We start from the raw sequence: 23,910 nt of genomic DNA on the forward strand, positions 1-23,910 counted from the left end.
CCCTAAGAAGCACAATTCCAGACTTCATTTGTACATGGGACTGTGACTTCAACTCCTGATTTTGTTTCATGAAACACTAATCTCATTCATCTGGAGAAAGAGAGGCATTTTTAAAGTTTCTTTCTAAAATTCATAAGCATGATCTTCAGCGGGAGGAATGTACATTCTGCAGAGTACAGAAAATCACAACCCACTTTACCTAGAAGGGCAGGCAATATTATCCAAGCATAGTATGCACAAAGTTAACAATTTACCTTTACTTAAACAAAAAAAGAAAAAAGAATCCCCTTATCTGACAATCTGTGGCCTAATGTCCTACACCGCCCTGCTCTTCTGTAAACCTCATTCTGGGAATTTTGCATGGGACCCTTTCATCCCCCTGACACAGGCTGCAGGCCTCACTACTGCAGCTTTTGATAGCCAGTAACCGGTAAGCATTTCAAACAACAAACTACTCCCTCCCCCAGCTAGGGGTTTGATTTTGCAATATCCTCTGGCTTTTCAGCCTGGAACGGAGGGGGGGGGGGGGGGGGATGCAGCCCAAGTTCTCCCTGGGACCTTGAAAGAGTGGAAAGTAAGGCCCCGACCAGTGAGTATACAGGTAGGCAGAGGGCATTCCTGCCCCAAGATGCCTATAAACCACAGGAGGCACATGGATGCATATCCATAGAGTAAATACTGGACCTGTAGACGTAGGGACCCCGCTGGGCAAGGTGTGGCTTTTCTCCTGCCAGGATCTCCTTCTCGTTCAATATCTCAAATACATAGACGGAGAAATGGAAAGGGACGGGAAGGTCTTTCCACATCTCAAAGGCGAAGCCGGATGGATCGATCCGTACATTCTGCAAAAAAAAAAAAAAAAAGGAGGGAGAATGAAAGGGAAGCCTTCAGCCAGACCTGTATTTCTATTGAGGAAATCTCTCCGCTGCCACCCATTCCCTCTCTCCCAGCCACAGTCTTGTATATATTTGCATTATAATGCATCTGATTTCATTCTAACAGTACTTAAGACTTTTTTCCCCCCCTTTGCAGCAAAGGGTTTTCTCTTTCTGGACAGCAATCCTCGCAAACAATGCATCCAAACATTCGGAACGTCAGCAAGAGAGAAACACACAGGCCCGCGCCCAGTGACAAGTTAACAGTTAACGTTCCAGTCAGCTGTGGGGAGGGTCTACGAGGGGGCCACGGAGCGGAGCCCCAGCGCTCTTCAGCAAAGCTGGGAGGAGAGCTCCTGCTGTTGCTGGCCAGGAGGAGAAGTTTGCGGATTTTAAGAAAACTCGTTGTGCACAGCTTGCCTGCAAGGGGTTAAGGTGAAACAGACTGCTGCCTTTCTGCCTGCAGGGTGCTATGCTGCCATTCCTGTGTAATATTACACAATCATGCCAGCTATAAACCATGCCAGCTATAAATCAACCGGATCTGGAAGTGACACAGGTTGCTAAATCAAGAAAAATTAAAAAAAAAAAAGCACATTAAATATTTAAAAAACCCTCTATAGCGATGAACATTCAAAAACTTTTATTCACGCTGACCAGGAAAGCGGCATCAAGACCCCACTCCTGTCACTGACACTGAGGAGCACCCTAATGAGCGTTTCAGAGGCGTTTGTCTCTCTGTGCTGTCCCTTTTTAGAGAGGCTGAACGGTCAGTGAGGTGCCTTCAGGGCGAGCAGGGCCTATTTGGGTGGGGTTTGGTTTGCCCTGGCCATTCAGGCTTGCGTTTTTTGGGTTTTTAGTTTAGAGCTTGTATCATGCTGATAAACTGAATTCCAGCTTTTCCAAGCCCCCGTGAGTAACGAGTGTGACTCAGTTGGGGGTTATGGCTATTTATTATTGATTTTTATTCACACTGTAAATGTGATCCCCACAGTAAGTTATTTGAACTGTAATTGATTGAATTAAAGTTTGTTGCAATCCACCTTCCTAAGCAGGTCAGATTCAAGTACTGTAAGCATTTCCCCTTCCCCAGGGGGTTGGGTCCTGATTTCCTAAGGCTTTTCTCCCATTCTGTGTCTATGGGAAAAATGCTTAGTAAATGAGGTCCTGAGTTTGTAGCTGAAGCAATGGAGGGTGAAGGGAGGTGCCCAAGGAGAGTCAGTGGGATTCCAACCCCTGCTGCTCTAACCACTTTGCATGGTGTTTTGATATTGTATTTCCGATTTATTACAATGTACTATATTCTTATAATTTGGAAAACTGCTTTGAACAGGTCTACATCTAAGGAAGAAGATATACCAATATAAAACATTGGGCAGGTTTGCCCTTGATAAGCTGGTCATTCCCTTGTCTAGATGCTGGAAAAAGGTCAGTGACCTCGGCTATCTAATCTTACCAGTTAACCTGACATTTTAGTCTTTTGTTCCCTCTTTGATATCAAAAGCAGACCGCACCATCCATGCTGCTGCAGCTCGAAGTCTCATCACAGCCGAGCTCCCGCATCCAGGGCAGAATTCCACCAGTTAGCAGTGGTGAAGCGACACGTTACAGTAACCATCTCATTTACGAAGCACTAGATCTGTCAAGCCTGAAAATGGCTGGCTTTTAGAAGAGAGTTTTAAGCCACAGGAGGAAACACTATTAGGAGAGTCTGCGGCTAGAAGATCAACAACTGCTTTTTATTTTAACCTAAATTAAAAGCTTTCCAGCTCTAGCAGCAGTGCTGATGGAACGCCTAGAAGGAGCTTAACGGTATTAAGACAGCTGCTAGGAAGGATTGGTTGGTTGCGAGGTCCTGGGATTCTCTCAACTTCAGTTATGGGCCCCCCTCCCCGAAGAGAACCAGACCGTAAGGTCCAAGTGTTGAGGATTCAAGTGCAGCAACGCTGTGGGCAATGCCGGATCTTTGGATGCACAGAAGTCGCAGGACACGGGACCTCAGAAGGCAGCAGAGCTCAGATGGAGAAAGAAGCTGGGGGTAATGCAAAAAAAACACAAAACCCACCACCTCAAGTAATATCATTCTGCAGGGGAGTTTGAACCATGAAAAAGGCAATTACAACCCAGGTGAGATCGGTGTACAGGATACAGACTTCGAGAACAGGACAAAGTTTATACAGTTGGACGTTGGAGAAGCCTGCCAGCCATAAAGAGAGACTTCCATCAGGATGCTTAGCTCACAGCGCTGGGCAACAAATTGATACCTGAGAAAAAAGGGAGCTGGAGGACGTTGTACTTTGCAAGGCTCTGGTAAAGCCCTATCTGGAATATGTGGTGGCGTCTGTACTGCAAGGATAGGAGTAAGGGACATTAACATTTTAAAAAGGTGGATGAGGCTAGAAAGGCTTCAGAGATATTTATTTAATGAGTTTTACATACAGTCATTCGGAAACATCAAAATAACGCCATAACGGTTTACAAAATAAGGTTACAGGGATAAGGGGGGGGGCGGGTTAAACAAGGGATGCAAAGTGGAAACTTATTAAGCATAGGGGATAACATGTGTAAGGATTTAGTTCAGTTTTTTTTGTTTCATTTCTTATTTATGAAAACCTGGATGTGATGAATGTCATTTATTTATTCATGAGGTTGGATTGGAGGGCGATGATGTTGTGTCGTTCACTGGAAGAAAAAAAGATGCGGAGGGGGCAGGAGATATATGAGGCATTTAAGTTTCATTTAGGATTTCAGCCACTCCGAAGCAGAACTTGCAAGTGTTCAAAGTTTGCATAAATTCACAAAAATATCACACAAAAAAAAAAAAACCTCTCACAAACAGCCTAACAGGGACAGGATTACAAATGATCCCACGTGCTAAACCAGCATTTAAATGGGCCATGCAGAGAATGCCATAAAGACAGCCGAGGAAAGAAGCTGGAACTAGCACCGGATTTTCTGGAGCAGAAAGGGGAAGACAGATCCCCCCCCCACCTTGTGCAACACAGCCCAGCCCCTGTCCCATGCACAGAACACGAGACTCAAGATTTGATACTATAAGGGGGTGCCCGATTCTCTCTGAAGCCATGAACTACAACAGCGCAGAACGAAAGGCCCGTGGAAATATCTTCAGGCCTGACTCGGTGCTACGTGACAGCAGCCCGGTTACTCCCCCGGTACCTTCACAAGCAGCAAGTAACAGGAGACGGCGACCAAGGGACATGGGAAAGGAGGTAGGACTCACTTCTGCAACCCTGGCAGGGATTCTCCAGAAGTGGGGGGGGGGGGGTTTTTTAGCCTCCAAGACCCAAGGATTATTACTGGAACAGCTCCAAGGAGAAACTCGACACAAGGTCTGGTGTTCCAAAATTAATTAAATAAATAAATAGAAGTTTTACTGAACAATTGTGCAATACAGCCTGTAAGCAGCTGAGAATCCAGAGAGGTGGGCAGTGAATTCTAGCCAGGGGTTATTGCTCCTTGCTGTTTCACTCGCCTGGGATCCCCTCCCTCTTTTGGAGTTTAAGGCTCCCTTGAAGCCACACTCTCCACTGCTTGAATCTTCCCTACCTATGCTCCGACTCCTTTGGGCTCCTGAACACTGCATGCCGAGCCCTGGATAGGCCACTCTCCTCTCCACATGCTAGTCACCTCTGGACAAGTAGCTGACACTCGCTTCTTTGTTCATCATCAGGGGCTTCCTTCCCCCATAGGACAGACTCAGGGTGAGAGGATTAATCCCTCGCAGCAGGGATACTCTCTACCCCACTCCTGGATTCCCCAGGAAGTTACTTATAATGAACTGTCTGGGGAGGGAAGGCCCTCTATACTTACTATACAGTGAAGCAACAGGGGAAAAAAGCAGGATTTACCCTTTCCCAAAATCATCACACTGTCAGAAAGAGACCAGAGGCTTGCTCCCTTCTCAGCTTCTTGACTCCTAACCCTTCTGAACAGTCCAGCGCTCTCCAAATCCCTGGACTGCACCACTGTGGCCATTCCTATTGGGATACACAAATGGTTTCATCCACTCACTACTCTACCAACTTCGGGATGTCCTGCACGGAGAAGAGCGCACCCACTGGTGAAAAGATCCTAGGCCCCCGTTTACGTGTATATAAAACTAACAAGGCTGTCTAAATTATCTGTCAGTCTAAGATTCCCTCTGTGGCTCCTCCAATGTGTGCAAGACCCAGACGCCAAAATAAATACAGAGCCAGCACAAAGCCCTTGACCACAGCAGAATTACAGGGGGGGGGGGGGGTGATAAGAAAGGGAGAGCTGCCTACCTAAAAGATACTGGATCCATGAACTGTGCTTTTCATTACAAGGATCTCATTTTATATCAACTTTCATCCAACCATACACCTACCCCTCAACTCTTCACCTATGAAGCAGACGAGCAGCCTCTTGACGAAAAAGATAGCCTTGGGGGTTTATCTTATTGCTTGCATAGTGCTAGAGGGCTGCTTGTGTGTGTGTGGGGCAAACCAATGCCATGTGCGCTACCGAGCCAGAGGCGGTCAAGGTGACCCTCCCAGAGAGCCAATGGCAGACCAGGGACTGAAGGCCACAGGGCTCCCAAATTTACGGTACTGCCTTTTTTTCCCCCCTTGTCATAAATAATTGCTCCAGACATTTCCAGGAAAACTCCACAGCCTGCATGCATTCAGATAAATAAATATCTCTCTCTCTTCACCAGTTCAAACACCTCAGGAAAAATGGCTGCATTTGATGACTCCTATCGGGGACTGGTGGTGCGAGGTCCATAAAATGCTGTCATTTTGTCTGGGTTTGATGTTTAGCAAAGTCCTGGAAAACAGAAGGGAAACAGCAGTCTACTATTTATGGGGTCTCCTTAAAAGAAGAGAGAGACACGCAATGCGTATTTTAATTCTAACTCACCCCCCATAGCAACCTTTATTCTAGTGTCCAGCAGTGGAGGGCTGGAGAGGCCCAGCCTATGCTTCAAGCAGCTGGAAGTGGCAGACTTTGTTGGACCCAGCTAAGTCCCTTCCCAAGTCGTCACCGTTCCACTTCCCCATACCCCGCCAGCCCTGAGGACCAAGAAAGCCAAACTCTGATCCCCTGCGCTGTCACATAGCAAAGCATTGCAAATCTCAAGCTTTCCCCTTAAATTCTGAAGATAACCTGTAAAAAGAAATTCTTCAATTCAATATAAAACTCATGCCACATTTATTTGAAAAACACTTGCGCAGATATCTTTTAAACTCTCCATAATCCACAGCACCTGTAATGAGCATGCATGAGATATTTCCATGCATTGCCTCCACAGTAGGCAAATACAGTCTCAGGCATAGTCATTGTGGAGGTCCTGAAAACCAGGCCTGTTTGTGGCACTTGAGGACTGAGTTGGCCATCCCTGCTTTGTGATGTGGGAGTTAAAAGGCTGCAAGACTGATTCACCTGAGTTACCCAGACAAACCCAAAAGATTTGAATATTTCTCATCTCTCCCCCACCCAGCTAAAGTTACCAGATTAAAATGGGCGGTGATGGAAACATTCCAGCGCATGCTGATATTAGTTGGGCTGGGCAAGTATCTTTACCCGGTTATATTCAGCAGAACATTAAAGGGCAGTAGCTTTAGACATTTTCTTAATGCTGGAAATTTAACTCCTGGGTCTGAGATGGAGTACACTCACGTTTCTGGTGCCAAAGTTATTCCATTGCTGTGCCCATGCGGTAGTATCTAGCTTCTTCTACACAAGAAAACAAAGGCACCAGAAATTGAGTTTACTCCATCTCAGAGCCAGGAGTTAAATTTCCAGCCTTGTGCCAGCCAAAGGATAAACAGTGGGATCATCATTGTAGGGACCCCTGGCGATGGCAAAGAGGCGGGTGGGGTTTCTAGGCCCCACCAGCAGAAGAGAAAAAAAGGAGCAGCAGTGGTAAACACCACATGCTACCCCCAGACACGCTAGCACATTCTCCCCTACCCCTCCCACAGGTGAGGATAGAGAGGCCAAAAGTGGAGTGCGCAAAGTCACACACAACCCCACCATGCCCCTTCCACACATCCTGCACCAATGAGGTTAGTGAATGAAGCAAGAAAGGGTACAGCTTCACGGTAGGTCCCCAGTTGTGCCATCCACCCCCTCGACCCACCTGGTCGGACGGACGACCCACGCAGGCCTCAGCCCAGACCTACCTCCACAGTAGGCCCCAGTCGCGACACCCGCCTCCCAGACACACCCAGACAGACGTACCGCGGCCAGGAACGCTCGGTCTGCCTGCTGCCGCCTCTGGACCGCTGCACCCTCCTGCCGCCGATGGACCGCCGCCACCATCGACCGCCGCCACAATGCACCTGCAGGCCCAACAGAGAGCCACTGAGCCCTCCCATCGCCAGCCCTCCTTAGACTCTGCCCACCTACGTTCCCAAGGCGGTGATGTGGGACAGGACTGGACTGATCCTATAAAAGGCGACAGAGCGCCTCTGGCGCCGCTTGCCTAAGGAGCACAACAAAGGGGCCTGCCCTTTTGTGTGCCCCTTCGTGCTGCCACTGAAGGGTGCCACAACCTCACCATCCCCTAAGATCCCCCGCATAAATCTCCACTCAGGCGGCCTCAATAGCACCTTCGTTACTGCACACAGCAATGAACAGGACTGCCTCACCATCCGACTTCATCCGCAGCGACACCGCCAACACTCTCAAAGTGAGTCCCTCCTTAAGCCTGGTCATTTCTTCACCACTCCTTCCAGCCCTCGCCTCGACACTCCACGCTTTCGCCGCCCGACCCACCGGGGTCAGGAGCCCTGCCGGTCCCAACTGCCGCCTCCCCAACACCTTCGTGATCGCCCTCACGTGACTTACAGGACCGCCCACAACATGAAGTACACCCAACCAATCCCAAAACTGTTGTATACCAATTTCGACAAAAGATCTTACCCATACCTTCTCACACACCAAAGCTCCCCCTCCTTCATCCCTATCAACCTCAACAACATAGCTGCCCTGACAGTATTCACCCTTTTCCTACTTAATGCCCAATCCATAACGAAAAAAATCTCCATTCTTCACGACCTCCTACTGGACCAACGCCCTGACATATTCTGCCTAACTGAACCCTGGCTCAAAAGCTCAGACACTGCCCTCAGTCAACTTCCCAAAGATATCTACAACAACTTTTACTCCATCCACAGACCAAAAAAGAAAGGAGTTGGACTACTTTTCCTGGCCCGAAAAACATTCAGATTTGCAATCCAACCACTCAAAGTTTCACCCCCTCTCGAGCTTTGTCTATTCGAATCAAAGAACCTCCAAATTCTCCTGCTATATTCTCCCTCGACTGCAACTTATCCCCCCTAATCGAAGCTAACACCAACCACACAAACTCAACCACCCCCACAATCATTCTAGGTGATTTCAACCTTCACTTTGACAAAACACCCCCCTCACCCACCTGTGAGCTTCTCATCAACACCATCGGATTCAATCAAATCATCAATTCCTCCACACAGAAGGCAGGCCTAACCCTGGACCTAATCTTCATTAATCAACATCTCAAATAAAAACCCTCCCACAACCACAGCCATCCCCTGGTCCGATCACAAGCTCATCCAGTCCGAGCTTTTTCTAAAAAAAACCCAACAGTTGCCGACCCCCCCCCCAAGAAATACATACATTTCACCAATCCATGCACATCTGAAGATCTCAGAATGGTGCAAACACCACAGCCGACTCTTGGATCTCAACCATTGCTGAAACAGCAAAGATCATACGCCCTACCATTATAAAAGAAATCAAAACCCCCAGCAAAACCAAATCCCCATGGTACACACCTGAGCTGAAAAACTCTAAACACATTCTTAGACAAACAGAAAAAGCATGGAGAAGAAATCAATCTACCGAACTAAAAAACAAATACAAAACCCTCCTCCACACCTATAAACGCTGACATTAACACCACAAGTGCCTCTTCTACGCAAAAAGGATCCACAACTAGCAATACAATCCCAAAAAACTATTTGCCTATGTATCCAACCTAACCAGCCCCACCCACAACCCTCCCCCAAATGACAACCCAGACAAAATCTGCGAAGATTTAGCGCAATTCTTCAGCAACAAAACCATCAGCCTGATTGCAAACATCCCTAACACCAACGCAAAAACATCCGAACCACCAAACATATCCTTTCCCTCCTGGGCTCATTTCAATCTCATTGCATCAAAGGAAGTGGAGCCAATCATACGAAGATCAAACCCAGCCACATACCCCCTTGACCTCATTCCAATAAAATTCTTTAAAACAAGTCTCAATCATCATTGCCAAGCCAATAGCCGACATCATTAACCTCTCCCTGGAACAGGGCATCTTCCCAGACAGTCTCAAATCTGCAATCAAACCTATCCCCAAAAAACCGAATCTAGACATCTCAGACCCTGCCAACTACAGACTAATCTCCAACCTGCCCTTCATTGCCAAGATCCTGGAAAAAAAAAAAACTGTCAAACATCTCTCTGAACATCTAGATCATAACATTCTAAACCCAGCTCAACACTGTTTCAGAAAACTCCTCAGCACAGAGACACTCCTTCTTTCCCTCACCGACTTCATTCTCAGAGGCCTGAACAAGAACACATCATACATCCTGATACTCCTTGACATTTCCGCCACATTCGATACTATCAACCACAACACCCTGCTAACCAGACTAAAAGAAATTGGTCTATGTGACACCACACTCTAATGGTTTGACTCATATCTCTCCGGCAGATCCTACTAGGTAAGAATAGAATCTCAATCCAAACAAATCCCCCTACCACACTGCATATCCCAAGGTTCATCCCCTCTCCTCCACCCTGTTTAACATCTACATGCTGCCCCTCTGCAACCTTCTTTCCAAAAAAGGCCTTACATATTACATATATGCAGATGACGTACAGATTCTGCTCCCCCTCAAATCATCCTTCAAACACTCTAAAAACCTGGGACACCCACCTGTCTGATATAACTCAACTCCTCGCTTAGCTGTCACTCTCCCTCAACCACAAAAAAACTGAAATCCTACATATCACCAACAACACCAACCGCAATCTCAAACATCAAAGCACAACAACCCTCCCAAACCAACAACTAACCCTTTCAGCAAGAAACCTCGGAGTCACTCTGGATACGGAAATCAACCTCAAAAAGCACATCAACACCATCAAAGACAGATTCTTCAAACTCCAGACCCTCAAAAGACTCAAACCGCTCCTCTTCCCTCACGACTATAGAACAGTCCTCCAGACCTTACTATTCTCAAAGCTTGACTATTGTAACTCCCTTCTGCTCAGCCTCCCTGCCGCTGCAACTACTACAAAATACAGCAGCCAGATCCCTCAAAACAGAAAGAAAATCGGACCACATCACTCCCATCCTCAAGGACCTCCACTGGCTACCCATTATCTTCCGAATACAACACAAAGTCCTATCACTCATCCATAAGTCACTCCACAACGACAAGTTGAATTGGTTAAGCACGCCCGTACGATACCACACACCGCAACGAAACCTCCGATCCATAACAAGAGAACGCGCACTGTCCATAGCCAGACCCTCACTTTGGGACAACCTTCTAGCACAACTAAGATCTGAACCCTCAACACAGCTCTTCAAAAACACACCTAAAAACCTGGCTCTTCAGACAAGCCTTCCCTCAATGATCCTATCCCCCCCCCCACCTTTCTTTTTAGCACCATATTCCTGTCCGACCCTTGTTACACATTTTTCTGCTTTCAAGTCCCATGTCGCATGCTGATTATGTTCATTACTTTTCGTTATAAGAACTCAAGTCTCATTAAGTTGCATTAGAAGAGATTCATATCAACTTATATTATATTTTTTTATCATGTTGCCTCGTTAGAAATACACAAGAATTTAAGTTTCATTACTTCGACCAACAGATATAGTTGTAAAATCTGGACACATTTCCATTATCCAGCCATGAACCCCTTTCCACAATTGTTGGACCAAAGGACAGTACCACCACATATGTATATACGTACCGACTTGCTGACACCCCTTCCAGCAATTTTCAGACCTAGACGGATATATTTTATGTAAGTATGATGGGCTTCTATGCCACCTGTATAATAACTTGTAACAATTTTCTGTTAAGTGTGAAGCTATCAACCCTCTACCCATGCGTGAATAAATGGCTTTCCAATCATCCAAGTCTCCTGTCGTTCCTAGATCGGTTTCCCAAGATTGAACAAAATGGGGTTTTTGTGTCATATCGGAATTGAAAAACCCATACATCCTAGAGACTGCTCTTTGTACTTTGTTGGCTCCCCTGCAAAGTCCCTCAAAAAAGGTAGCCCCTGTCCGCAGGTCAACTTGAGGAGCTCTTTCTCCTAAATTATACCCCCCTGTTAAGTAACATCTACAAGGACATGGAAGAATGGGACAGATATCATATTTCCTGGCTAGGACGAATAGCAGTGGTGAAAATGAACATCCTACCCCGTATATTATATCTTTTTCAAACTTTACCACTCCTGCTCCCATAAAGGCAAATCGCAAAGTGGCAAGTCCGATTGCAGAAATATATATGGCAGGGGCGCCACCCCAGGGTATCTAGGGCCATCTTGTATAGATCCAAAGGGCAGGGGGGCCTGGGAGTTCCAAATTTATCATGGTATTATGCTTTGGCTCAGCTTCGAGGTATTTTGGAATGGCATAAGACTCCTATAATCAAGACTTGGGTGAAATTGGAACAAGCAATGGTGGGGATTATGCCATTAACGGCTCTACCTTGGCAACCTGCTAGTACATGGCTCCCTTTCAATTTGCAGCCCCTCCCTCTGCAGACCACTTTAGCTATATGGGATAAGTGGAGGAAGCTTTTGATAGGTGGCAAGAAATACTCCATATTATCGCATCTTTTTTCTAACCTTAAATTTTTGCCGGGGTTAGGGACACGGGCTTTTACAATGTGGAAAGATAAGAAAATATAGAAACATAGAAACATAGAAATGACGGCAGAAGAAGACCAAACGGCCCATCCAGTCTGCCCAGCAAGCTTCACACATTTTTTCTCTCATACTTATCTGTTTCTTTTAGCTCTTGGTTCTATTTCCCTTCCTCCCCCACCATTAATGTAGAGAGCAGTGATGGAGCTGCATCCAAGTGAAATATCTAGCTTGATTAGTTAGGGAGTAGTAGGGGTAGTAACCGCCGCAATAAGCAAGCTACACCCATGCTTATTTGTTTTAACCCAGACTATGTTATACAGCCCTTATTGGTTGTTTTTCTTCTCCCCTGCCGTTGAAGCAGAGAGCTATGCTGGATATGCGTGAAGTATCAGTTTTTTCTTCTCCCCTGCCGTTGAAGCAGAGAGCTATGCTGGATATGCATCGAAAGTGAAGTATCAGGCACATTTGGTTTGGGGTAGTAACCGCCGTAACAAGCCAGCTACTCCCCGCTTTGTGAGTGTGATTCCTTTTTTCTTCTCCCCTGCCGTTGAAGCTATGCTGGGTATGCGTGAAGTATCAGTTTTTCTTTTCCCCTGCCGTTGAAGCAGAGAGCTATGCTGGATATGCGTGAAGTATCAGTTTTTCTTCTCCCCTGCCGTTGGAGCAGAGAGCTATGCTGGATGTGCATCGAAAGTGAAGTATCAGGCACATTTGATTTGGGGTAGTAACCGCCGTAACAAGCCAGCTACTCCCGGCTTTGTGAGTGCAAATCCTTTTTTCCACATTTCCTCTTGCTGTTGAAGCTTAGAGTGATGTTGGAGTCACAGTAACCATGTGTATGTTTATTGAATAAGGGTATTGTGTCCAGGCAGTAGCCATCATTCTGGCGAGTCACCCACTCTTCATTGGCGGCCTCTTGACTTTATGGATCCACAGTGTTTATCCCACGCCCCTTTGAAGTCCTTCACAGTTCTGGTCTTCACCACTTCCTCCGGAAGGGCATTCCAGGCATCCACCACCCTCTCCGTGAAGAAATACTTCCTGACATTGGTTCTGAATCTTCCTCCCTGGAGCTTCAAATCGTGACCCCTGGTTCTGCTGATTTTTTTCTTATGGTAAAGGTTTGTCGTTGCCTTTGGATCATTAAAACCTTTCAAGTATCTGAAAGTCTGTATCATATCTCCTCTGCTCCTCCTTTCCTCCAGGGTGTACATATTTAGATTCTTCAATCTCTCCTCGTACGTCATCCGATGAAGATCCTCCACCTTCCTGGTCGCCCTTCTCTGTACCACTTCCATCTTGTCTTTGTCTTTTTGTAGATACGGTCTCCAGAACTGAACACAGTACTCCAGGTGAGGCCTCACCAAGGACCTGTACAAGGGAATAATCACTTCCCTTTTCTTACTCGATATTCCTCTCTCTATGCAGCCCACATCTGGGGATCCCAGAAGGTGATACCTTTCTCTGACTTATGCAGTAGATATGATCTTCCCCAAAGTGAATATTACCACTACTTACAAATTAGACACTTTTTGGCTACCTCAGAGATCCAAGAGCTTGCACTTCTATTGTACTTAGAGATCAGTGAAAATAACTCCTACTTTAATGCATTTTGATTTGTATTTTTTAGACACCAGTACAAAAATGTTCCAGGGTGTGAAGACATTTGGAAGATACTGTAGTTGGTTTGTTATGCATCGTATTTTTTTGAAACTTATTTTAAGAGCTTTGAGTCATATTTTTAAGAATAAGGTAGTCTATCAATATGGAATGAGAACGAGACTACTTGGGTAGTTTTGCTTTGTGGTAAAACCTACCCATAGGATTTGACAGACCCTCCCCAAATGTAAATAAATATATATTATATGCACCCAAACCCCACACTGTTGGGAAAAATAAATAGATGTACGGCCAATAATCAATATGGCCCAGTGGGGACAGGTATGATCCCTACTCACTCCTTTGTCCTGCACAAGAGGGGAAAAGGAGTGCATAGGAGGGGTAGCAGGCATCAGCCACCACCATTTTGAAAGATGCACTGAAAGGGGGGGGGGGGGAATCATTCCTGCCTCCAATAGCCCACAGAGATTCAAAGTAAGCCTTGGCTGGGGGGGGGGGGGGGGTGTCTTTTTTTTTTTTTTTTTTTTTTTTACACAATTGGTACCAGGAGGGGTCACTAAGCCCTGCCCCTTTAAAAGGTGGTAGCACCAGATCGAGAGGGGGAGGGGGAGGGCACTTCCATCACGTTACCACAGCTGATAATGTGCAAAGTCCTAGAACCAGCAATGCCAGCATAAAAAAAAATGTACTAAGCCGCAGTACTTGGCTACCACAGTTTAGTAAATCCTGCGGTAAAACAGCACTGAAGTATGTGGTTTTACCACAGCTTACTAAATCGGTCCCTTAAAAGTCAATTAAAATCTCATTATTGTGCACCATTCTGGACGGGTTGGTCAGGGAAATGGCACAAAAATTGATTACAATTATGGACTATAACCTTGTATTACATTAAATATGTGCTGCGTACATAAATATGCACATGGACGCCCACAGGGCTTCATGTAAAAAGGTCTCTTGTAGCTGATGAGAAGCAGAGCAAAGTGTTAAATCTTGAGAAGGCAAATCAGGCCTGAGGTGCACCAAGATCCTTTTCCCCCTGCAGTCTGGAAAAAGCCACCCCCAAGAGCTTGGCTCCCTCTTCCTGGCACTTTGGGCCACTCAACTCGAATCCTTCCCCTCCCAGATGGCCAGCAGCCACTCCATTTACTTGGATTTGTTTTTTTTTTTATAATGGATATCACATTTTGGGCAAAAACAAATCTATATTATTTATTCGATTTTTATATTCCTCTTTTCGGCACTCCAAAGCAGATTGCATTCAGGTGCTGTCGTTATTCCTCTGTCCTCAAACTGCTCACAATCTACACGTTCTGTGCTGGAATTTGACATTTCAGTCATACGATTATGACAACAGTAAGCGTCCTATGACATGATCCACGTATAACCCAAGTTTGCTAATAGTATATAGATGAATGGGAAGGGAGAGTGAGATCTAGGAGTCAGGATTCAGTAGTATAACTGCTTTTGAAATAGCTACTGATGAGCCAGCCAACTATTTTTTTGCAAAGGCTGGAAAATACCTTAAAAAACCCTTTTGGATTCTTGCTGCAGTATATTTAACTGACCTTGCTTCAGGGTAAGAACTGGAACCCCATTATTTTTGGTAAGCTATCTGCAGTGCAGGCAGCCCTCATTTATTTATCTATTGCGTGGATTGGCCACTGTTGGAACAGGATGCTGGGCTTGATGGACCCTTGGTCTGACCCAGTATGGCATGTTCTTATATACCGTCTGTTTTGCCATCACAATGGTTTACAAAAGTTTCAATGTTTAACAGAGCGTTCAAAAGATTCGTGCGAGTGTTAACATAGTTATTGTAGGCATTATAAACGTAGTTCGGATATATTACGTGCTTACATTGGTTCCACATGATTGCATAATTACTCAAGATTATTGCAACAGAATTAACCAGGTGTACTGCAATCCAAAAATCTGCTTCCAATTCTACAAGAAAAACAAACCTATGGCTCCTTGTCTGGCAAGTCTTCATCTACCCTAAATTAGCTTATGAGTTTTGCAAGACTAGAAGATTTGCCATCAGGGAAAGTTAAACTTGTATTGTTTACAAACCCAGAAAAGAAAGTAAGATCAGATGAGTGGAGAAAAACTCATACTCGCAGTTTATCATCCACAACAAGGCTTAAACCGGAAAACACACTACATGAACTCGCCAAACGTTGATGTAGTAGATAATTTTTAAACAAAATGAACCTCTTGGCTAAAAAACAGACTTAAAATTACATGAACTTAATTATCAATCAGTATATGTTTAAACTACTGTTATCGTTGTCAAAAGCCTTCAGAGGGATAGCCATATTAGTCTGGTGCAGAAAAAAACAAAAACAAAAACACGACATGAGTCAGTTGACACCTTATAGACTAACAAATTTATTGGAGCACAAGCTTTCCAGGACAGCGTCCACTTTGTCAGATGCATGACTACATGGATGCTGTCCTCGAAAGCTCATGCGCCAATAAATTGGTTAGACTATAAGATGTCACCCGACTCCTGTCATTTTTCTATGTCAATTTAAAAAAAAAAAAGAACATTATTAACATAAGAACATACTGATTCAGACCAAGGGTCCATCAAACCCAGTCTCCTGTTTCCAACAGTGGCCAAGCCAAGTCACAAATACCTGGCAAGTACCCAAACATTAGATAATTAATAAGCAATAGTAGCTTGTGATTTCCTGTAATAGCAGTTGATGAATTTTTCCTCTAGGAACTTATCCAAATCCAGTTACACTAACTGCTGTAACCACATCATCTGGCAATGAATTCCAGAGCTTAACTATGCGCTGAGTGAAAAACAATTTTCTTTGATTTGTTTAAAATGACTTACTTGCTAACTTCATGGAGTGCCCCGTGGTCCTTCTATTATCTGAGAGAGAGTAAATAACCGATTTACATTAACTTGTTCAAGTCCTTTCATGATTTTGTGGAGATCTATCATATCCCCCCTCAGTCGTCTCCTCTCCAAACCGAGCAGCCCTAACTTCCTTAGCCTTACCTTATAGGGCAGCCGTTCCATGCCCCTTATTATTTTGGTCGCCCTTCTCTGCACTTTCTCCAGTGCAGCTATGTCCTTTTTGAGATGCGGTGACCAGAATTGCACACAGTATTCCTCCCTCCTAACAGTCACAGCTCATTCCTTCAGTACAATACACCCTCATTCCTCACATTGCCGACATCCCCCCCCCTCTTCCCCCCCCCCCATGTCTCTGTCTTTACAGAGTCCCCTCCCACCCTCAACTGATTCCTCCTAGCCCAGCTATATCCCCTCCTGCTGATACCACCAAGCTTCACTTCCTTCCTGATCTGAGGTCAAATTCAATATTTGCACATTTTTAGCTGTGATTAATACATGTTGCATGGTGTCTGTATGTGTGTTAATTCCATTCAGTTTAAAAAAAAAAAAAGAAAATAGTTTCTGTAAATGAGTGTGTTTGATAATCTAGTGTTTCTCTTTAAATATTGACATAGGAAACATACTAGGAGATGCATCAAGCTGTGGTTAATGCTCTAATGCATAAAACATGCAATATTTTGCATGCTCCTGCCTGGCACCCTTCCCTATTATAATGACATTCTATACATGCGATTTGCAATTTGATACAAATAATTTATCATGGCTGATTGAGATTGTGGTCAGCTGCCATAAAATAACACCTCTTTGAAATGCGGTAAATGTCCAAGACTCTAACATGGGTTCCAAGACACCCGGCCAAAAAGAAAGTCCTGTGGTAAAACGAGAAAGCCGAGTGGGAGGTCATCTTAATTCAAAATTAAGACGAGAACTATAGCTTGCTCCTTAGACGTTTGTGCCTGAAGCACTAGCAGCCGGTCATAGAAGAGTGAATTTACGACTGGGCGTCTCAACTTCAAGGAGTACAAAAATACATTTTAGAACCGCTCAACCCCCAATCTGTTTTCAAACCACAAGGTGCCTGCACACATTGCACTTGAAGATCGGCTTATTAAGACTTACTGCCACTTAACATTTCTATAGTACTTGTAGGCAAGTGTACACAGCACTGTACAGATACATAAATACAGGCCCTGCTCCATGGAGCTTGCAATCTAGATGTGAGATCAACAAGAAAAAGTTTTCTAGCAAGAGCTTACAGTAAAACATGTTTTAATGTGAAAGGGTCATGACCAGGAAGAGTCAGGGGTTTTTGCCTGCCAAAATATTGTTTGAAAGCCTTACGAATATTACAAAATTCTGCGGCTCATCCAGTTTGCGATCATATTATGCCTGCTCAAAAGGAGCTTCACCGGTTACCTGTTGTCCAGCAAATCTTTTTGGTTTTACAGTGTACCACAATGAGGGTCCTTCTTATATAGTGGATCGGTAAGCATTCTTCTCGTTGTCCTCTGCAAGTGGCTGCTAAGCATTTGCTTGTAGCTCTTCCATTTAAAGAGCTACATCTTCTCTTGACCCGTGACTGAGCTCTTTCGGAGGCAGCACCGCCGATGTTATGGAACGCACTTCCAATGGAGCTTTGTGAAATTAGTGATTGCGTGATCTTCCATAAGACTCTAAAAGCCTTTTTTTTTTTTTTAGAATGGCTTTCAAATGATTTTATTCCTGTTCTTACAGTTGTGATGTGAGAGTGTCACTCAGTTCATGTCAGTCCTCTTTTATGTGTTTTGTTTTCCATGATGTAAAAATTGTAAACCGCCTGAAAGGGGGTTCTCCATGATAGGTGGTATAAGAAACCAATCTCAATCTCAGAGAGGTGGGCCTTAAAACATGGCCAGAGATGGAGCAAAATGCAGCAATTCAGGAAGGCCGTTTTAGGCACAGGGTGCCACCCGATAGCGTCTGGAGTTAGCCTTGGAGGAGAAGGGCACAGATAGGAGCAACTTGCCCAACAAACACGAGGAGGGCGATAAGAGATGAGCGATAACGTAGAGCTAGAGAGCGAATACACTTGTAGGTGAGGAGAAGTCCTCTGAACTGAACGCAGAAGCAGACAGGGAGCCAATGTAGAACCAAGAGAAGAGGAGGAGGGCAACATGGTTGTAACATTCAGAGGTGTTGGAACAGGGTGGATCACCTGAGCCCTAACCCCACTCTCAAGCTACAGCCATGTGGGTGCCTGTATTCCCATGCAGTGTCTTACCAGAACAGTGCCAGAGTACAGGCCCCAGCGCGGCTCACACCTGCAAAGACCTGTGTGGTGTCCGCAGCAGCACAACGAGTCACTTGCTAGGGCAGAGGAAGGAAGCAGGCTGGCACGGAAGGTGTCAGAGACTCAAGGTTAGGAATCTGAGGTTGGAGGGGGGGTCAGAGAGTGGATCAAGGCTGAAAGTGGAATTGGACAGAGCTTGACTGCTTTGTCCTGACTGAAGGAAAAAAAAAAAAAAAGTGTTCCACTGCCCCCAATGGTGCTGGAGGTATATAAAAGTCACGTAGCAGAGAGGCAGTTTAGCAGCAGAGCTGTGAAGAGGCTGAATAATCCAAAACGAGAGAATGGCTATGGATCAGACTGACTCGGCTATAGTAACCAGCCTCTTCCCTATTTCCAGCAAGGGACAACATTTGCCTGTTTCCTAAGAATAACTGAACATGACAGTCCGAGTAGCCTCCAGAACCTCTAATTATTCCTTCAGATCCTGGATACCTCCCATCCGGCTCACAGCCTTGGCCACCTTCAACTTTGCTAGTTCTGGTAGCTAAATTTATTTATTTATTTATTTATTTATTTAAAGTCTCTTTTATACCGATGACCGTTCACACATCGCATCGGTTTACAATTAAACAGTAACAGATGGGCGGAAACCCTTACATATAACATTGTAAAACAGTGTAACTTTTGGGCGGGGCCCTTACATGTAACTGATAAAAAGGAGGCTAAAACTTGGAAGGGTATAGAGCTGACTATACTGGGCAGAGTCCATGTAGTCAATAAATAGATACAGCATAATCACTATATACATATAAGAACAAAACTATATACAATAGATAATGACATAAATAGCAGATTCAAAAGTACCAAATCGAAGGGCATAATACAGATTCCACAGGGTCGAATTCCTTAGTCATATAGTAGGATTATTAGTTAAAAAGAGTTTTAGTAGAACAGGGGGGTTTAAGTAATGGCTGGTGAAATCTGGTAAGCTTGCTGGAAGAGCCATGTTTTCAGTTTTTTTTTGAAGGTAGGAGTGTATGTTTCCAGGCGTATATCAGAGGGCAGGGAGTTCCAAATAGATGGGCCGGCGAGAGAGAAAGCTCTGCTTATGGTGGAGGATAATTTAAAAGATTTGATAGGTTGGGCGCGTAGGGTTCCTTGGAGGGCTGTACGTGTTGGTCTATTCGAAGTACGGGGGAGGAGTGGGGGGTTAATCCAGTTAAGGTTAGAGTTCAGCAGACTTTTGTGGATGATAGAAAGGGCTTTATAGCGAATTCGGAAATGTATAGGGAGCCAGTGAAGTTCGATAAGTGTGGGGGTGATGTGATCTCTTTTTTTTTAATTAGTTAGAATCCTAGCGGCAGCATTTTGTAATAGTTGTAAGGGTTTAGTATGAGTAACGGGAATGCCTAGCAAGAGTGCATTACAATAGTCTACCTTAGATAAAATGATAGACTGGAGTACAGTGCGGAAATCAGAAAAGTGTAGCATAGGTCTAAGTTTTTTTATGGTTTGGAGCTTAAAATAGCATTCCTTGATGATGGATTTAATAAAGGGTTTGAAAGTAAGATGGTTATCAATAAGAACCCCAAGGTTGCGAACGTGTGATGGGAAAGATGTGGAAGAGTATGCAGGTGGGATGTCTGGGAGCGGGGGCCCATTTGATATGATTAAGAGTTCAGTCTTACTGGGATTTAGAGCTAGTTGCATGTCGTTTAGTAATGTTTTGATAGAGGAGAGACAGGATTCCCATTTAAGAAGAGCAGTTTGAAGAGAGTCAGAGAAAGGGAAAATGAGTTGCACATCGTCCGCATATATGAAATGCTTGATGTGGAGGTTAGTGAGGAGAGTAGTGAGGGGGAGCATGTATATATTAAAGAGGGTGGAAGAGAGGGAGGAACCTTGGGGAACACCTTGGGGCAGACTAATGGGGTCCGATTCATTGTTATCAACTAAAACAGTGAAAAGACGGTCCTGGAGATATGATCGTATCCAGGATAGGGCATTGCCAGTGATCCCGATACTCCTGAGGATGTCGAGGAGGACATCATGATTGACTGTATCGAATGCCGCTGAGATGTCAAGCATGGCAATCAAATAGGAGGAGCCTGAGTCAGTTCCTTTAATGAGGGTGTCATGTAGGGAGAGTAGTAGGGTTTCAGTACTTAAGTGCTTTCTGAAACCGTGCTGTGTAGAAGGGAGAATATTGTTTTGTTCCAGGTGATCGGAGAGGCGTGAGTTGACTATTTTTTCAAGGACTTTAGCTAGGAGGGGTAGGTTGGAGACGGGTCTGTAATTAGATAAAGTGTCAGGGTCAAGATTAGGTTTTTTGAGTAGTGGTTTAACTACTGCTTGTTTAAGAAATTTAGGGACCGTGCCATGCTCTAAGGAACAATTAAGGATATTTGAGAGAGGTTTGGAAATCACTTCGGGAATGGCTAGCAGGAGTTTAGTGGGGATAGTTTCGGAAGGATGAGATGAGGGTTTTAATTTTTTAAGGATATTTTGTACTTCAAGGGAGGATGAAGAGTCAAAAATTGAGAGGGAGGCTGTCGAGTTGATGGCGGGCAGGCAGATATTGATGTTCTTATGTGAGAAATGTGCAGTGATGGAAGAGACTTTGTTTTTGAAAAATTGAGCTAATTCATTGCAGCGATTTTTAGAGTGATTAACTGGGAGTTGTGTGGTAGCAGGAGAGGTGAGGTCCGCAACCATAGTGAATAGGGCCTTGGGGTTATCTTGCATGCCATGTATTTTTTTAGCATAGTAATTACGTTTAGTATGGAGGATAGAATTTCTATATTCATGCATTGTTTGGTAGTATAAGGTTTTATTTGCAGGGGATTGGTCTTTGCGCCATAACCTCTCAGCTGTCCTGAGTTGGATTTTGAGATTCCTGAGATCAGGTGTGTACCATGGTTTTCTGTTTCTACAGTTAGGGTTGATAATTTTTGTTGTAAGTGGGCAATGTTTGTCAGCAATGCTAAGGGTAAGGTTGAGCCAGGTAGAGAAGGCATTGTTTGGGGATGAGACGTCGATTTGGCTGTCTAAGTCAGCGCATGCTTGTGAGATGGTATCAATATCGCATGGTTTGCGAAATTTAAATGAAATGGGCTGTTGTGGCGTGGTGGGGGACATTTGCGGGAGTGAGAGTTTTGTCTGAATCAAGGAGTGGTCAGACCAGGGTACTGCAATGCATGAAGGGGGATTGCTTATGCTAACGTGGGAGTTGACAAAGATCAGATCAAGTGTGTGACCTGCTTTGTGTGTGGGCGAGTTCACGATTTGTTGGAAGCCCATAGCTTCAAGGGAGGAGAGGAATGCTTCACATGCTGGGGATTGTGGGGAGGTATCCACGTGTAAGTTAAAGTCTCCTAGTAGAATTGTGGGTATGTCAGAGGATAGGGAGTTTGCAAAAAATTCAATAAGTGGGGATGAGTCTTTCTCGAGGAGACCTGGGGGTGTATAGATGAGACACAGTTGGAGTGAGTTAGATTTAAAAAAGCCAATTTCGTATTGGTTTGGAATATCACATTTCTGGGATAGTAGTTTAAATTCCTTTTTTACAGCCAAGAGTATGCCGCCACCTCTTTTCTTTTTCCGAGGGATAGAGAATACATCGTAGATTTCTAAGGGTAGCTGGTTGATGAGGGGAGAGTCATGTTGTTTGAACCAAGTTTCCGTTACAGCACATATTTCTGGTTTAGAATCTGTAAGGATGTCATGTAAGAGATGTGATTTCTTTTGGAGTGATTGTGCGTTAAATAAAATAATGGAAATGAGTGATAAACTGATGGCTTGAGTGCGTGTGAGGGTGTGTATTGGGATAAGCCTTCTTTTGCTGAGGGTGGACTTGCGTTGTGTGGCCTGATGGGAGAATGTCAAGGGAGAAAATGGGTTGTGTCCCAGGTGGCAGGATAGAGACCAGTTGCCATTTAAAGGAGGCATAGTTGACCTACAGGGTATTGGGAATATGGAGTTGGGTGAGACAGATGTAATGCAGAAAACTACCAAGAACTAATATTATGTACTTTACCGCCAAAAAACACTGATCTAATATAGTTTAAGGCAAAGTGATGAAGCAGGATTGTACAGCCGTTGTACAGTGATGACAGAGTATAAGTTATTTTTAGGGTGTCTGGAACGCAAATAAGGTAAACAGATATTTCTAACATATATATACAATGACATTTAGCAAAAAAGGCATGGTGGTGGTTTGCTCCTGAAAAGGTCCTGATGAGGCGCATAACACACTTAAACCAATTAAAGTACCGAGAGTTAGGGACACTTCAGATATTAAGCAATATTGATAATTGGCAATTCAAGAAATTCAGATTACCAGTGAATCACTGAACAGCATTACATACTTTTCTAGTCTTATTGTTAGGTGTTGTTAAATGCCCGAAATGTTAAGCTTGCCTAGACTTGTGTTGAGCCCCGCCACACTAAACGTAGTTCTTTTGGCCTGTCGAACGGGACTGCTCGAAGGGGCGCTCAAAGGGGCAGGCCCCTTTGACATGCTCCTTAGACGCGCGACGCCGGGGAGAGCAGGGTTTTAGACGTTACGGGGACGCCCCTGGATGACGTCAGCTCGTGGCTCGGAGGACGCTTCGGATGCCGCTTCGGAGGAGGGCCCTGGGGATCGGCGAGGTAAGAACTGGACCTCGTGGTCGACGGTAGGGCCCGCGGGGGGCAAGGGTGAATTTAATGGCCTTACCCCAACGGGCTTTAGCGCCGACCGCGCAGGCCTTCACCGACTTCCCGTGCCGTCTGCAGAAAAGAGAAGGAGCCGCCGGGAGGAGCAGGCTTTTAAACACTGCACTGCGGGGACGCCCCTGGATGACGTCAGCTCGTGACTCGGAGGACGCTTCGGATGCCGCTTCGGAGGAGGGCCCTGGGGATCGGCGAGGTAAGAACTGGACCTCGTGGTCGACGGTAGGGCCCGCGGGGGGCAAGGGTGAATTTAATGGCCTTACCCCGACGGGCTTTAGCGCCGACCGCGCAGGCCTTCACCGACTTCCCGTGCCGTCTGCAGAAAAGTCATAGCTTGTGCATTAAAAAGAGAGGGCCAGTGCCTCTGCTAAAAACCTGTAAGCACTGATGATGCCAGAACGTGTGACGGGCTGCCCTAATTACACTACTCCAGTAGAACATCCTGGGCCAAAAAGGTACGCGCAGGTTTTTCCTATTTCAGGTCTTATGGGCAAAAATGCCCACCATGTAGGCCCCGGTATTATTTCATATTAACAATGAAGAGGTGAAGCAAAAAGCAAGAACAGATTCAATAAACTTAACAGAGAGCAGCTGGAGGAAAATGAGTTTTAGGACGAGATGTCTATCTGCTTGACGTATGG

General features: G+C 45.0%; 1 protein-coding gene across 4 annotated transcripts in view; it reads right to left on the reverse strand.

The window, feature by feature from the left end:
* The window catches only part of SCARB1 (scavenger receptor class B member 1), a 167,943-nt gene that overhangs the window by 82,116 nt on the left and 61,917 nt on the right, over nucleotides 1-23,910 (reverse strand). For all 4 annotated transcript variants that reach the window (XM_029619704.1, XM_029619706.1, XM_029619707.1 and 1 more), the window contains one exon: nucleotides 685-842. In XM_029619704.1, coding sequence (XP_029475564.1) covers nucleotides 685-842 — 158 coding nt within the window. The remainder of the gene's footprint in view (nucleotides 1-684; nucleotides 843-23,910) is intronic.

The sequence above is a fragment of the Rhinatrema bivittatum genome, chromosome 11 (genome assembly GCF_901001135.1).
Source record: "Rhinatrema bivittatum chromosome 11, aRhiBiv1.1, whole genome shotgun sequence".
NCBI lineage: Eukaryota > Metazoa > Chordata > Amphibia > Gymnophiona > Rhinatrematidae > Rhinatrema > Rhinatrema bivittatum.